The 16,833-nt window shown below is 47.0% G+C and overlaps 1 protein-coding gene across 12 annotated transcripts in view; it reads right to left on the bottom strand.

Annotated features, from left to right (window-relative positions):
* Map7 (microtubule-associated protein 7) overlaps positions 1-16,833 on the bottom strand; it is a 128,261-nt gene that overhangs the window by 26,635 nt on the left and 84,793 nt on the right. For 9 of the 12 annotated variants that reach the window (XM_087655330.1, XM_087655347.1, XM_087655324.1 and 6 more), the window contains 3 exon segments: positions 6,004-6,167; positions 4,896-5,013; positions 694-804 (listed from right to left, as the gene is read on the bottom strand). In XM_087655330.1, the coding sequence (XP_087511456.1) occupies positions 694-804; positions 4,896-5,013; positions 6,004-6,167 (393 nt within the window). 12 annotated transcript variants of the gene reach the window in all.

The raw sequence follows: 16,833 nt of genomic DNA, 5'->3' as shown, positions 1-16,833 counted from the left end.
GTGCTTTGCATCACATGATAGTTCTTTGGTTTGATTTAAAATCATCGTAGTTAGTAACACAAGCAGCTTTTCTGAAAAGCGTGACTGTTTTACGACCCATGACATAGAAGGAGACTTCCATTTTATGGATAGCTGAACAGTCATGTACTGCAAACCCAGAGGACGCGTGAACTCAAAGCTCCATTACGACTGTGGCTGGAAGACATGGTGGCGATAGTCTTAAAAAGAGGCCCGTCCCTCAGGACTGAAGCGGAGGGGCACCAAGCCAGCAACGCACACATCAGAGAGGCCACGAGAGATGTCTGAGCAAATGAGAAGCACGCTGGTGAAACCAAACTGCCACGAGTCAGTTGGGAAGCTGGCACCTAGAGCGCCCAGCATGAGGATGACCGAGACAGGCTGTCCAGAGAGGACTACGTGCATTCGGGTGGGTCAGGGGTGACTTCGTCTGCTAACCGCTTGAGGGAAGCACCATTTGCTAAATGCACCAATCGGCCACCTTCTAACATGAGAAACGCTCTCATCCCACGGCAAGTGGCGCTCAGCCGCTATGCTTTTTACTCTCAAGCTTTTTTCTTCCTAGTTAAGAAATGCAGGGAGAGCAACTTCAGATGCTATTCCCATCTGTACACATCCAGGAAAGAAAACATTAGGCAAGCAACAGAACAGGCTTCGTTTTCCTTTTGACTGTACCTCTATCTGGAGAGTTTAGCAAAGTTGCAGATGAGGACGAGAGCCGCTTGCTAATGACAGGATCGACATGTTTCGAAAGATTCATGGTGGAAACTGACCGCCTGTCTGGATCTAAAACAAACGGAGAGAATGCTAATTGACAGCCGGCAGGCACGATCGCATTTCCTAGTTTAGTGGGGCGACAAGCAGCAGGACTGGATGGAGGCCACCGACAGTTTCTAGATCTTCCACAACAGCAGAGCTCTCTAAGTGGACACACTAGAGGGACTTAAAGGCTGGAAATAAAACTCGGTTTTCTTAAGAAACAATATAAGCATTTAGTCCACCAGTTTAAGCATGTTATTATGATACAAGCAGATGAAGACAAATCCAGCAGCAGAGAAAGCCTATGAGCTGATGCAGACCGACCGTGAAGCAGAGGGGCCCGGGACGGTGGGTATGGTATGGAGAACGTGCAGTGAAGCACACACCCAGGGTGTGTGTGTGTGTGTGAGTGTGAGTGTGTGTGAGTGTGAGTGTGAGTGTGTGTGAGTGTGTGTGTATGTGTGTGAGTGTGAGTGTGAGTGTGTGTGTGAGTGTGAGTGTGTGTGTGAGTGTGAGTGTGTGTGTGTGTGAGTGTGTGTGTGAGTGTGTGTGTGAGTGTGAGTGTGAGTGTGTGTGAGTGTGAGTGTGTGTGTGAGTGTGTGAGTGTGTGTGTGAGTGTGTGTGTGAGTGTGAGTGTGTGTGTGAGTGTGAGTGTGAGTGTGTGAGTGTGAGTGTGAGTGTGAGTGTGTGTGTGTGTGTGCATGTGCACATGCGCACACCTGAGAAGCGCACACGAGGTCCTGTCGCAGACTCCTTGCTTGTACAGACACTTCCCTTCAGCACAGACGTTCACTACAGGAGGATTTGACTGACAGGAAAGACCATGTGTGTTGGGGCCTGCCTGGATCACAGCTACTGGGAAACTTTGTCAGAACTTTACATTAGAGGGCAGCCTGGGTATCTTTTTCTTTTGGACAGGGTCTCAGCATGGCCTGGGCTGGCCTGAGCCTTCCTATGCTGTGACCTCCAATTCAAGGGGCAGCAGGTGAACATCGCTTAGTGTAAGCCAGTCACTCTGTCTGTTTACTTGTCTTTCCTGGGGATGAACCCATTGTTAGGTAAGGGCTCTACGACTGAGCTGTACCTTCAGCCCCAGACTGTCTCAATAGGAAACAAACAGAAGGGGTTCAGTGGTGATGAGTTTGCCTACGTGCCATGGCTCTGGGTTTGAGCCTAGTATTGGGGGTGTGGGTCTCTGATCTCAAGAGGTGAAATCAGGATATAAACTTGCCCAGCAGGACTGACAGCAATATAAACTAGAATTCAACCACAGCCAGTGAGTATTACTGTTAAACTTATCCTGCAACCAACTAATTTAAAGAGGCTTTGGAGTTCAGAGTCTTGCTCACCAGTAAGTTTGTGATGCCTGAACGAACTACACACAGTAAAAGCTATCCACCTCACTGCATATCTAAGCACGATGGTGAGGTCAAGGTGTGGGCATGTCCTCCATTACTGGCTGATGAGAGCACAACTTCAAACGCTCTCCACAGTACCAGCCACCTTTTCACTCTTCCCACTGCTCTTGGCCATAAGCGCTTCTGCCCCGTAGTAGAGCCATTTTGACTCTTACCTACAGCTTGCTGGTAATAAGTCTCATTAATGAGAGGATCCTCAACTGGGAACTACACTTATAGCTAACATTTAATTGTGTTTCAAAAAAGAAAAATAAATGACCATGTGTGACTCCTGTGACTTCCATTACATTGATCTGGTGGGGTTCTGACAATGAGAAAAAACGGAAGTCCAGAGGGGAAGCAGTGCCAGGAGCATCCCGATGCCGAATGTGGGAGCCGCGGTCACGAGGTTCTACGGCGACACATTTCCTGACACTGTTTATGCACTAAGAAGTAGCTGGGAGACCCCTTTCTATACTAAGCCTATCCCCAGGTATTTGTCAATAGCTCACTGAAAACACTTAGATCTATTTCCTAGTAAGCAAGAAAGAGATGAGCTAGCCAGTCATCTACCAAAATGTGGACGGCAAAGTCTACATTTCTGAGATGGGTGGTTGAAACCACGGAGGCACGCCATGGTATGCGGTGCCATCTGAGAATTTTCATCCAGTTTTTCTCACTGAACAAGAAACAATTTCACAAAAGGATTGGAGGGCTTACAAATAAATCGTTTCCATGGTGATACTAGCCGATGTACCAGCACGTCAGACAAGACGCTAACTTTAATGGGGACCATTTCTAGGCTGGGAGGTCTTGTGTGACCAGCGGGGTTAGGTCAGGGCTGCTGTGAAGGAAGGCCAGGTGCCGGGGAGCAGAATGGACGCCCTCTCAACCCCGCGGTGGGTCATTTCCTAGTCTTTGAGAACTTGGACCGATTCCATCCGTTCCTTACACAAACATCGTTTTTAGTGGACCAGGAGTCTGTTCACCTCAGTCACTGGATTTTATCCACAGCCCATAAAGGCACCACTGGCTTTATGCTCCGAACAGCAGTGAGGCTGAGTAAATTTATCATTTCTCAAGGGTGTTTGACGCCATACAACAGGGCATCTCTGTCACAAAGACAGAAAGCATGAAGCTCGGTAAGAGAAAACTCTGGTTATGAAAACATTCACCATGACCATTTTCCTCACAGAACATCCGTGGAAACTACTCCTGACGGAAGATGTCACATCTTTCTGATGGTGGATTTGGTGTGGACTCCATCACAGGTGGTAAAGGGCCACAGGGGAAGGAAGTGCGAGTCTACATTTGGCTCAGTGTCACAGGGAAACAAGCCGAGGTGAAACTTGCTAAACTTAAAAAAACAAAACAAAACAAAACAAAACAGGGGGTGTTGTAAAAACAGTAATGAAGGACTGGAGAGATGGCTCAGTGGTTAAGAGCACTGGCTGCTCTCCCAGAGGTCCTGAGTTCAATTCCCAGCAACCGCATGGTGGCTCACAAGCATCTGTAATGGGATCTGGTGCTCTCCTCAGGCATACAGTGTACATGCAGACAGAGCATTCATATATATAACATTTTTTAAAAATCAGAAAATACTAAAAAAATAATGAACACACACAGGAAAGATGCAACGAAAAATTCAAGTGTATAAAAGTACGAACGGCTGTGGGGTTGTCAACCTGGATGCACTCTGCAGGTAACTCTTAGCTAAAAGAGACTTGAGTGGGTTTCACTAGAGAGCCCAAATGTGCCACGTGTGGCCATTTCCACACCTTCAAGTCACCTGCCCTTAAGGAACACGTAAGGAACACTGTGCTTGTCGCAGATCCAGGTCTGTGCAACGCACAGCAGCATGCGTGGTGCCTAGGCTGGTGATGCTTCAGTGACCCACGGACTGGGTCTCTGTCTGGGGCTGCTGGCTATAAAGCAGGCTGTCAGCGAGGACGAGGACATCTGTACCAGATTTTCTAGGACCCCCAAAGCTGTGACGAGGTGGTCTATGCCTACTAAACCAAGGAGAATGATGACTCATCAAAACCACTGCCGACAGAATGTGAGATACGAGTTTTTAAAAAAAAAAAGAAAGAAAGAAAAAAAAGAAATGTAACTGACCTACTGTGTAAGCACTGAGGTTTACTGAATTACAGTACCAAGATAAGCCTTCTGCTAACACCATGTTTCAAGATAACTTCGTGTCCACTTAAGGGGAGAGAAGTAGTCTGGATGTGTGTTTACCATTGCTTCCCGTCTGAGATGTCAGCGTGTCCCTACAGAACACCGGGTTAGGCCAGAGCACAGAGGCTCATGGGACAGAGGCTGATCCAGCTGAACGGCTGAGTCCTTCCAGAGGGGAAAGTGCCCTGGGATGACATTCCACAGCCCTGCAAGCCTTCTGCAGAGAGATCCTTCCGCAGAGAGATCCTTCCGCTGAGAGATCCTTAAAGCAGTTGCGGCTGCTGGGTGCTGTTTAGGTCTCTCTGGGGAAAGGAGCTCATGCTGAGGCAAAGAGAGGACCTGGGGTCTTACCTCCATCGCCCGCTTGTTCTCAAATAGTGGAAGCATCATTTAATTACAGTCTAGTGATTTCAGAGAGATTCCTGTTTTGCAACCAGAGATTTAGGGGGAAAAAACCCAAAAACCAAACACACTCTTACTGTCCAGTAAATACTACAACCAAACTCACAGAACGTCCGTGGAAGTGGTGCCTGCATTTACCTCCACTGTGAATGCTAGAGCTCCCGTGGAGAGGGCTTCCCCACGACCACCGGTTATACTTCTGCTTCGGCTTCTGGCTCCTTTCCATCGTCCGCCGAACAACAGCTTCATGGCGCTCCTTACATGGGACAGAAGAGCTGGCCGTTAGCTTTCGCTGTTTGAAGGTTCTGCAACCTAAGCCGGAGTCGAGTAGACGACCTAATTGCTTGCCCCACTACACTGGTGTTATCCTCTATTTCCTAACTTCCCCACTTTAAGATGGGAACAGTAACAATCTTGGGTCGTTTCTGCAACCATTAGTCCCCAGTTCAAAAGTCCTTCTGTAGAAGACACTCAAATGCTTCCCTATGGGGTGTGACGCTAACACTAGCAGTCTTCACTCAGGCTGATACTCAACACGGGTTTTTATGTACAGTTATAAAATGTGTCTCGGTAACCGGATCCTCCCGCTTCTGATCCTCCTGACGGCAGGGACTATAGACATGTACCTTTCTACCCCACTTAACTGGTCCGCATGTGTGTGCATGTGAGAGGGGGTGGGGGAGAAGGAAGGTGTCAGGATCTTATGCGTGCTGGCAAGTACTTGTCCCATGTTTATAAACCAGCTTCTACATGAGGCCATATTTTAAAAATAGAAATTAGAAAGTGAGAACACAGCATTTTTTCTGCCCCCCAAGCAGAGTGGTCATATTAAGAAAAAGTGAGAAAGAACTCTCAAGAATGGGAAGGGGTCCAAGAGAGAAAAACTCTTCTCTGAGGCTTGGTCTTCATTGGCTATCCTTGAACTTGTGACAATCCTTACGATTTTGAGTCTAACTGCCCCTCCCCCATTTTCTAAACACTTATTCAGGGGTTGAGCGTGAAAGAAGTGCATATGCAGAAATATTTACCCACATGGAAATGTTTACATACGGCAAGACCCCACGGAAGCCCACTAGCATTTTAGCACTTCAGTACAGCCGCATCAAGCAGTAGTGAGTACTGGGTTCCCACGGGAGACAGAACTCAGTGTTACAGCAGCAACACTGACAAGCAGCCTGTGCTCTCCAACGCCTGCAGCTGTCTGCCCCTCTGCCCTGTAGGTTGACCAGGGGCACCCTCCCCACACCTTGTCCTCCTCCAGCCTCTGTCTCCGCTTCTCCTCCACCGCAGCTCTCCTCCGCTCCTCCTTCAGCCGCTGGTCCTCCAGCTTCTTCTTCCGTGCCTCCAGGTGCCTCTCATAGTGCTGCCGGGCTCGCTCTTCTCTCTCTAGCCAGACGGTTTCTCGTGCAGCTTTGGGGAAAACAGGGAGATCCAACACAGGCCAGCTTAGCAATAGGATGGTTGGTGCTGGTGAGTGTTCCACAGGGAACCAGCTCTGTGAGCGTGTGTGATCTGGCATGGCTGTCTCACTATGTCAGGGAGGGCGCCCTGGATTCTGCTCTTTAGGAACATGTAGAGGGCATAGGCTGCAGGCCCTTAAGTTCTGGGATCAACAGTTCCATTCCCATAATCTCTTTTTAAAAGGTGGTGGCATGGCTCAGTGTGTAAGATCCCTTGCTAATGCAAGCATGAGGGCCTGAGTTCTTCCCCAGCACCCAATCTGGGGGGGCAGCAGCAGGCAGAATCCTACGCTAACTGGCCAGCGAGCTTAATTGACAAGATCATGACAGCCATGTCTCAAAAACACGGTAGATGGCGTCTGAGAAACTACACCTCTGGCTTCCACACGCATTTGCACATGTGCACGCACACCTGCATGTACACCATGCACTTCCATGCCACATACAAGCACACATAAGGAACCGAGAACAATTGCTCAGTGGTGAAAGACCCTTCCCCTGCATGTGCTCTTCCCACTCAGGAGGCAAACTTACCTCAGAGCCACTTTAATAATGAGGTGTCCTCCAACCACAAAAACTAAAGATTCACGAGTTATTAACACTGTGTGTGAGAATGTCCACAGTTTGGACCATAAAATCGTTATTTTTGAGACAGAACTTGCTATGTATTTTAGGATGACCCTTGAGTTCCTAGTCCTGCCTGTACCCCAGAAGTACCGCCATTATAGTGTCTTCCACCACATTGGGCCAATGCTGTTGGCAATTCTGCAGCATTAACTGTTTCTCAAAGTTAGTGTCTGAGACAAAGACCTTCTCAAAGAACCGACTTGGCTTGCTGTTGGTGAAAGGACAAGGTCATTCAAGGTGAGGGTACCAGGACAGTGAGAAGGGCTGGGGTGGCAGGCTTCCCCTAAGAGCTCTTTTGCTGAGCCCCTCCTCGCCTTCACCACATCCATTTGGACTTCAGTCATCTGATCCAAATCCAGGAAGAGAGTTTTCAAAGTTCCTACCTATACAAAAGCCTATGGTCCCAGAGCAATTCTCAGGCTCCGGTTAAAACCTGACTCTAAGAAAGAGCACCTACTGTGTGCTCTATACAGCATGCACTGAGTGACTGAATAAAGCCATAGTGAGACGCCACCTGAAAATTTAACAGGAGCATAGAATTCTGGATTTTCTACAGAGAAACCTTACTGGTAAGCTTTTACTGACAGTACACATAGATATGTTAGAGTGGTCTATTTTCTTCCCTTTTTCTGTTTTTTTAGAGACAGGGGTTCTATGTAGCCTTGGCTATCCTGAACTTTCTCTGTAGACCAAGCTGGCCTCAGACTCAGAAACCCAACTGTCTTTGCCTCCCAAGTGCTGGGGGGTAGATCTTACAGACCCTTAATGGGTACCAAGTGTCAGAAAGGGCAATGACTGTTCCTCCTACTCTGGGACCTGTTAAATCCCACTCTGTCTCCGTGAAACACGTATACCATTCAAGATTGTTCCAAAGTATAACTACTCTGCACTTAACTTTTTCTACTTAACATCTCTGAGATCTTTCATGGTCAATAGAAAAACCCAAGTCTAACTGCATTGTTAATGGTTCTGTACCATTTTATTGCCTGTGCGTTGTTCAAACAATTATCACTTGCTCGACAGTAAGACACAGAATGCTTCAGAGTTTGGGTGATACCACGGCTCTCTCCCGTCAGGCATGAGCCTCCCATTCCGGGTTACTATTAACGATGCAGTTTTTACTCTGTGGTGGCGCTGAAGGATCTGACGGTTGGGGAAGAGGCTCAGTGGGAATGCTTGCACAGCCTCGGTGAGCCCTAGGTTGGATCCCAGCACTGCAGTGCAATGCAGCAATGAGATGTGAGAAACACCGTGTTGTTTCTTTGGAGGCAAACACCCCTGCTTGCTAGCTAAGCTCCTGATTGCTTTCCTTGCCCTGTTCTCAACAGATGCTCCGGGTGGCCTGCACCCCCTGCTCAGCTCTTCAGCAACGTTTCCCCCTCTACTCCTGTTCAGTCTCCAGCTAATCCACTTCTGAAGGCAGTGACCTCATGTCTGTTATGCACATCACCATAACCTTGGGAAGTCTGGGGTTAAAGGACAAAAGCATCTAGTTAGGATCAAATCCATGGGCTCTGATCCATCCTCATGGTTCAGTTACTAATAACAAAAGGATTTTAAAAAAAATTTTCTTTGTGGTGTTGGGGACAAGTAGTTTTCATTTCTAATAAACCTGCAGGTAGACATGAGATACGCGGTCCACTGGTATGAGAAGAGACCTGCCACGCTGGTCTTCTGCAGTAACTTTCTGACGTCTGACTCTTTGGCATTTATTTCCTAAGCTGTTGTCTATGTAGCAAAGGTAGTTTCCTCTTCTGCCAGAGTAAGTCTCAACCACTTGAACACATCCGAACATCTTAACTACTTCCTGTTCACTGTGAAAAGCATCTTAAGAATGACTTCCTGGTTCACTGTGAACTACTGACTGATCGACCAATTTTGGGAATTGGAATGAGTTCTATCAGAGCAAGTTGTGGGGAAACATAGGCCCTCATGCTATTATGAGGATTAAATCGTAATTATACTTCAAGCAGTGAGAACAGATCTCTGGACTTAAGTACTCAGGAAAATTTGCCCACAATTTCCGCCTTTATCACTAACCCCTGTAGCCTTGCACACTCACGCCAGGCAAGCACTCCCCCTGTAGCCTTGCACACTCATGATAACTCATGCTAAGTAAGCACTTCCCCTGTAGCCTTGCACACTCATGATAACTCATGCTAAGTAAGCACTCCCCCTGTAGCCTTGCACACTCATGATAACTCATGCTAAGTAAGCACTTCCCCTGTAGCCTTGCACACTCATGCTAGGTAAGCACTCCCCCTGTAGCCTTGCACACTCATGATAACTCATGCTAGGCAAGCACTCCCTCTGTAGCCTTGCACACTCATGATAGGTAAGCAGTCCCCCTGTAGCCTTGCACACTCACACTAGGTAAGCACTCCCCCTGTAGCCTTGCACACTCACACTAGGTAAGCACTCCCCCTGTAGCCTTGCACACTCATGATAGGTAAGCACTCCCCCTGTGGCCTTGCACACTCATGCTAGGTAAGCACTCCCCACACTCATGCTAGGTAAGCACTCCCCCTGTAGCCTTGCACACTCATGCTAGGCAAGCATTCCCCTGTAGCCTTGCACACTCATGCTAGGCAAGCATTCCCCTGTAGCCTTGCACACTCATGATAACTCATGCAAAGTAAGCACTTCCCCTGTAGTCTTGCACACTCATGATAGGTAAGCACTCCCCCTGTAGCCTTGCACACTCATGATAACTCATGCTAGGTAAGCACTCCCCCTGTAGCCTTGCACACTCATGCTAGGCAAGCACTCCCCTAGGAGCTACAATCTTGTTTCCACATCTGTCTTTAACAGGAAGTGGGGATTCTATTGCATGGCTTTTGTTCCCCCTCAAAACACAGTTGTCTGTAAACAGTCACACAGAGAACAGGCACACAATGTTGGAAAAACAAACACTACTCTCTGGTCATTGGAGCACCTGCTGGTGAGCCTTCCGATGAGCTGCTGTGCACGGTTCCTGTGGCCTTTTAAACTATTTTAAGGATTGAAAGTTTATTTATATGAACTTTAGTAATTTAAACTATTAACCTAGTTTTGAGGCCAAATGTTTTTTTCAACGAGAATTCTGAACATAAAACAAACTGAAAAAAAAATACACAAAACAACAACAACAACAAAACCACAACACAGCAATTGCTATAGAAAATTGTGTCCCCTAACTGCAAACTCCTGTTAAAGCTCTAATGCCCATGACTGTATTTGGAAGCAAATGGTCTAGAAGGTAATTAAGGTTGAAGGAGCCGGGCATGGTGGTGCACGCTTCTAATCTCAGCACTGAAGCTACAGGAGGGAAGACCATTGTTCCAGGCCACTGGGCTAAGCAGAGGACGCTGGTTCAAAAAGTAGAACTACGAAACATAAGAAAAAGACCAAATGGGTCCCTAAAAGGAGGAAGGCCTCACGCGATAGAATTAGGGTTTTTTTTTTAAGAAGATACAACAGCGTGCACACTCTCTCCCTCCTCCCCTCTCTCACACTGTGTGTGTGCAATGCTTGTGTCCCACCGTGCACATATGGAGGCCAAAAACCCGACTCTCCTTCCTCTTTACCTGGCCATGTGGAATCAGGCGCAGGTCTCCTAGCTTGTAGCATGTGTGTTTACCTCCTGAACCATTCACAGACCATTCTGTTCTCTCTGGATGCCTGTGCTCTGAGGACAGAGCCCTGAGCAGGCATGAGACCAAACACTGGTCTGGGGCTTCCCTGACTCCAACTGTGAGAAAATGTCATCTGATGCTGAAGCCACCCAGCCCGTGGAACTCTGTGAGGGCAGTGGTCAGTAAGACGGTTCCATCCTTAAGTCCTCATTTAATAAAGGTGCACCTATGTAAGAGGAGAGCATGTCCAGACGAGTCATCAACACTGCGAATGTTCATCTTCCGCCCCACCTTTCAAGGTAACTCACGCCTAGTTCACAGGTTCTTAAAAAGAGACATGGACGCCACGCCCTAAGCCTCAGGAATACGGACCAGAGCACGTCAGTCTCATCTTCAACCAGGATGTTTTCACAGTACACAAACAGTAACACCATGTTGGTGCTATACAACACTGAAATGTGCTATCAAACTGGATTCTACTTAGAAACACACAATGCCTGCTTGTCAAGAGAATTTAGGAAGAAAAACAGGTACTGGGGTAGACACACAAGCTGCATAGGAACTTGAGCCTACCCATATCCTGTCACTGACCAGCTACGGGCCAGTGAACACGCCATGCAGTGTATGGCTCTCTTCTTGAAATCATGACAGCACCGACTTCCGGTCAGGACTGCCGGTGAGCTCACGGTAACACCTATAACACTTGGCACAGTGCCGTGCTCTTCTGTGGGGGCAGCGAGCGGCGTGATAGGCTGTGTGTCAATCCTGTAAGTCCTGTTCTGCAGCCACAGAAGGATGCAGGATGTAGGACAGAGAGCTCGTTGCGCACGCTCACACCCGACCTACACCCGTCATGGCCCACGTCTGTCCTGGTCCCTCTGAGCAGGCTTGTGTCTCTACAGGTGGAGGACACAGTTCACTGCTGGAACAGAATGGATGCCATCAACCTCAAAAAAATGTACAGTTTTGCCCCCTTTTTGTTTTGTTTTTTATGCTAGTGTCTAAACCCAGCACAACCTTATACTCTGCCACGGGGCTACAACGCCAATACCAATTTCAAAGTCAAGCACAGAAGCACTCCTAGGAGCACTGCGGACCAGAATAGACAGAAACACCACCGAGAGTCTAGATGGAACAGAGATGAGAACATCCTAGTTTGGGCCTGATTTTTACTATTAATACTTGGTCCTTGGAGAAGTTAGCAGACTTCTAAGCTAGAGAACAAGTATATAGTGCTCTCTGAGACACACGGATTGTGTGTATTACGTGCTCCGAGGCAGCATCTGGCTATGCATTTCAGGCGAGATTGGAACTCACTATGTAACGCAGGCTGGCCTTTGCTTGCCAGTGCTCATTTATAGGCAAACATCACTATACCTTGCTTGCCTGGCTTTGACTTTGAATATTGAGATTTTAGCCAGAAGAATTTAACCTTACGGCTGGGGATAAAGCTCAGTGGTACAAGTCTTATTTATTCTTTATTTTTTTCTCTTGTTACCTAGAACACAATGAATATATGTAATAAAAAGTTGTTTGAAGGAGATGAGACAATTTAGCTCACTGATTCTCGGAAGGGGGAAGTGAGAAGGAAACAGTAAGATACTCTAGAGATGGACTTCATGTAGAAAATATTTCATTTAATGGGGTTGAAGTTGAGAGTTTGAGGCCTGAGATTCAGATCCTAGAATGCATGCACGTGTGCGCGCACACACACACACACACACACACACACACACACACACACACACGTACACACGCGTACATGAAATCAAAGAAGGACAGATGGATGGACGGAAGGAAACCCAGGCGACAACTGTAAATGTTGCAGAAGTTACTGACTTTTGAAATGAAAATGAAACTGCTGAGTATAGAAAAGCATCCAGGGGTTGGGGATTTAGCTCAGTGGTAGAGCACTTGCCTAGCAAGCGCAAGGCCCTGGGTTCGGTCCCCAACTCCGAAAAAAAGAAAAGGAAAAAAAAAAAAAAAAAAAAAAAAAAAAAGAAAAGCATCCAGACTTCCAGAGTGTTTACCATGAAATGAACACTATTTATCTACATCAGACCAACCCCTCACACTTTCAGACCACACACACTACTCCCTTCCTAAAAAGCAAAACCAAGGAGATGGAATTTTTAAAAATCTACAAGGATCTGGGCGTGCTAATACTGTCTGTAATCCCAGTCCCTGGGAGGCTGAGCAAGTGTTTCGTGAGTTCAAGACCAGCCTGCTCTACACACTGAGACCTTGTTTCAACCCTACCATATCCCCCACCCTTTCCCCCAAATGGTGGAAGGCATGAAATCAATGCTACACTGAGTTCGCTTGTTTTGATTACCCAATGCCAAGCTGTGCTGTAAGTCTCAGAAGAGTCCAATCACTATTGAAATGCTTGCCTAGCGCTGGAGCCCTGAAGTTACCTCCACCATGGAAAGGAAGAGGCAACCAGAGTAACCAGAAAAAGTAGCAAGCAGAAATATTACCATTACACAAAGCTGACTTGGAAATGAAATGAGAAACAAATCCAGAGAGGTTGAATGATGTTCCCAAGAACATACAGTGCAAAGGATCTAGAGTTAGGGTTTTAATTCAGTCGACTCCCAAGCCTGGCTCTGCCCATACATTCTCCCTACCCTAGCGCAGAGCCTGCTCAGGGCTGTGTGCTCTCACATCAGACTCCGGGGAGCAGTGAGTGAGGTCTGAAAGCACAGGCCCCTCCTCAGTGGCCCCTTCAGATGCTGGCTGGGGACTGTCACTCTTTAGAAACAGTGCTCAGACTGAGCAGTACTTCTCTTCCGCCCGCCGTGACCTCTCTCCTGCTCCTTTTGCCCTGGGGTCTGTCTAGTAGATCTCCCCAGCAGCTCTACCAACACACACATACCAACACGGTTCCTTTACTGGTGCTACCTCTGTCCACACCATTGCCGTCAGCCTGGTGGTCTTCAAGCTGCTTCTTATCAAAGCCTCTCATGAGAAACAGGAGAGTGCCCCAGCTCCATTCGGAGGGCCACCGCTGTTGGTGCCCTCTGCTCTTGCCTATGTTTAGTGGATTTGTTAAAACATGCCATGGGGGTGTTTAAATAAACCCACAGTATGGGGGTAGGTGGAGAATGAAGGGAGGGAGGGAATTATGAGAGAGGGAAGGAGAGGGAGAGGGAGGGAGAGAGAAGGGAGGAAGGGAGAGAGGGGGGAGGGAGTAAATGACTGTCAAGCAAGGTTTTCACTATTTTGAGGAATGTAATTAGAGGCTTTCCCATTTGTTACTTTTTATTTTATTTTATTCTTTGAGACAAAATTACACTCTGTAGCTTAAGCAGGCCTGGAGGTCACTATGTAGCCCACGCTGGCTTTGGGCTCTGGGTAACCCTTGCCTCAGTGTACTAAGCGCTGGGATAGCAGTGTCTTCCTCTAACTGTTCTTGGACTATGTAGAGCTATCTGGCCTGGCCTTGCAGGACTCCGTCTGAGAGGCCTTCCCACTTTGGCCATTTCCTAGTACTTAAAGGCTAATGGAACTGAGGTGCTGGGACAGAGATTAAACATATAGAAACCCTGTAGTGCCTCCTTATGTGTGGGGAGAAGGTCTTGGAATAAGAAAGCAAATCCTCTGAAGACATAGAAAGTTCCCAGAATTCTAATCTGAATCTAGCTGCTACTAAAAGCAATGGAGTCTGGCTTGACCAGTGGAATCTTTTCATGGCTGACACCCCTAGAAGCACAGACGCCCCACCTCCACCCCTCAACTGCAGTTTCTCAGCTCAGAATCATCAGACCTGGAGTTGCAGGCACCTCGTCACCTGACTGGCCATGCTCCTGCATTATTACCGCCACCGGGAAAGAGGCTCGCTCACACCTCATGCTGACCCCAGTCATGTACAGGCCTGAGAGACAGGGACGTGAGGTAACTTGCTCTACATCTCAGGACACGTGAGTGGTGGAGATGGAGTTAGACTCGGGACTGTCTGAGTCTGGAAGCACAAAGAGCCCTTCTGTTAAAACGTCTGGGCTAGAACCCCTCCCAGTGACTAATGGTCCTCCTGCACATGGGGAGAGATAGGGACTAGTACTTGGTGTCACCCTTAGACTGTATCATGCCCACAGAATTCTTACTGTTCAGGTTTAAGATCTTTTTATTTTCACACTTAAGGGCAAAGTAAGTTTAAAAGTAAACAGATAATGAGTTCGTCACGTATTCACCTGACCCCAAGACTTGATTCAGACCCTGCTTACCTAAACCATCCACAAACAGGCATCCAGCCTTCCGGCTGGCTGGCTACGACACAGCTGCTCTGTGCCTACAGGAGGCACCTGGGTCCAGAGCTGCCTCTTCCCGACCTGAGGGTCTGGGGACTTCAGTACAGCGATGCACCAAGTGCCCGAGTTGGGAGGGCAGGGCTAAGGCTGGTCACAGACCTGCTAGGTTTGCACAGTTGCAGTCTGGATGAGACACTACTCGGAGGATTGCTTCCTGGACTCCGACACCCTCCCCTCCTCCCTTCCCTTTCTGCCCTCGGTCTCTCCTTTTTGGGTGACTAAAGTTTCTAAACCTTTCCTCAAAGGAGAACTGCTGGACAGATGATGTTAGGTATGAAGTCGGAAGGAGCGTCACGCACATTGGCTGGGATCACAGCACTGTTGTTGGTTGCTAATAGTGATTTGAGATGAGCCTATACCAGGTTGAAATGATGACTTATCTCTCAGTTATACTCACTCACACTGTTGTCCCTGAATTGATAACACATTAAAATGAATGATTTAAAAAAGGCAAAGTCATAAAGCTACTGCTGGGAGGGCAAAGTCTGATGCAATCACATCAGCCAATTTAACGAAAACTTGTCCCAGGGCCAAAGTCATTTTTATATCATTGTGTTATCTTGAAAACACATTCTGACAGATCTCTAGAACAGCTTCAAACTTAGCTATGAAACCCAACACAAGCTAATTAAAGACTCAGAAGCTTAATGAGTCAATTATTATGTACATATATACACTGTAATAATCTTTCATCATTAAAGTTTTTAAATTACATTTCTCACTGTGTTTTCTCTGTTCATGTATGTTCATGCATGTGTGTGGTGTCGGGTGCCTTCACATTAAGCTGTCTTCATCCCTCTTCCATGACTTTATAGAACCCAGAAAAGCTGAGACAGTCCTAACTGGGAGTAGAAATACAGTCACAAAGATTTTGGTCTCAGAGAGTTGGGGGTACAGCTAAGTGCTAGACTGATTACCTACAACATGTGTGACACTGTAGAAACCATAGCAACATACACACACATGCATTACCAAAAGTATGCTAAAATATTTGAAAAAGCAAACCCAACACTTACTATCTCCTGAAATGTGGATGACTATTTTTTTATTGTTGTTAAATATTCCATAAATATTCTTTAACTTTGTCAAAAGATTGCAGGAGTATTAACACACATGAGGTCAGTAAGATTCAGTAAATATAGCTGTTCTACAGATTATCTGGTTCATCTGAGCCTCTGGTTGAGCTTTAAGAGCTCAGCACCCACGTGACAGAACTACAGTCAAGTCAGGCACTGCATTACAACCAGCAACAACGCTGACTTGCAATACCTGCTGCGCTTACCTGTATTGAAATGCATAGATTTACTTAAGATTCAACAAACAATTGTTGGACATTTACTATGCACAATCACTGGCCATTAATTAATTAATTCTAATAATTGAAACATTCCCACATGTAGCATGACAAAGTTTGAAGCAAACACAGTAGCAGTTGACACTACTAACTGCTTCTTGTTCTTATAGTGTGCATATTTTAAAGGTTTCCTTTCTTTTTTTTTTTTTTTTTTTTTCGGAGCTGGGGACCGAACCCAGGGCCTTGCGCTTCCTAGGTAAGCGCTCTACCACTGAGCTAAATCCCCAACCCCAAAGGTTTCCTTTCATTAAAAACCTTTCTTCTTTTTTTTAATACTCAAGTGTTGGTCACCTAACCAACATTATGACTAGGGAGCTGCGAGCACAGGAGGAAGTCAAGGCCCTAAGGGCACAGCCAGCCATCGTGCTTTCCAGGAAATGGCTGTCTGCAGGAAGCCTGGCAGAAGCAGGGATCACTGGGTCTGGGAGGAAACAGCAGGCTCAGCAAACAGCGGAGTTTAGCTATTTCCCACCAAGTCAGTGAAAATGTTTAAAGGCATCTCAGCCACACCAGGTATGGTGCACCATGCCTACAGTCCCAGCACTAAGGAGGCAGACAATCCCAAGTCTCAACTGGCCTGGGAATAATAAAACCCTATGCCAGTAAAAGCAAAATCAACACATACGGCTGAGGAGATGGCTCACTGGATGAAGTGGTTTCTCACAGGCCTCAAGACCTAAATTTGATTCTCAAAATCTACCTAATGGTAGA

This window comes from Rattus norvegicus, chromosome 1, assembly GCF_021556685.1.
Source record: "Rattus norvegicus strain SHRSP/BbbUtx chromosome 1, alternate assembly SHRSP_T2T, whole genome shotgun sequence".
Lineage (NCBI taxonomy): Eukaryota > Metazoa > Chordata > Mammalia > Rodentia > Muridae > Rattus > Rattus norvegicus.
The sequence above is the reverse complement of the archived record's forward strand: the minus strand, read 5'-3'. Positions and strand labels throughout refer to the sequence as shown.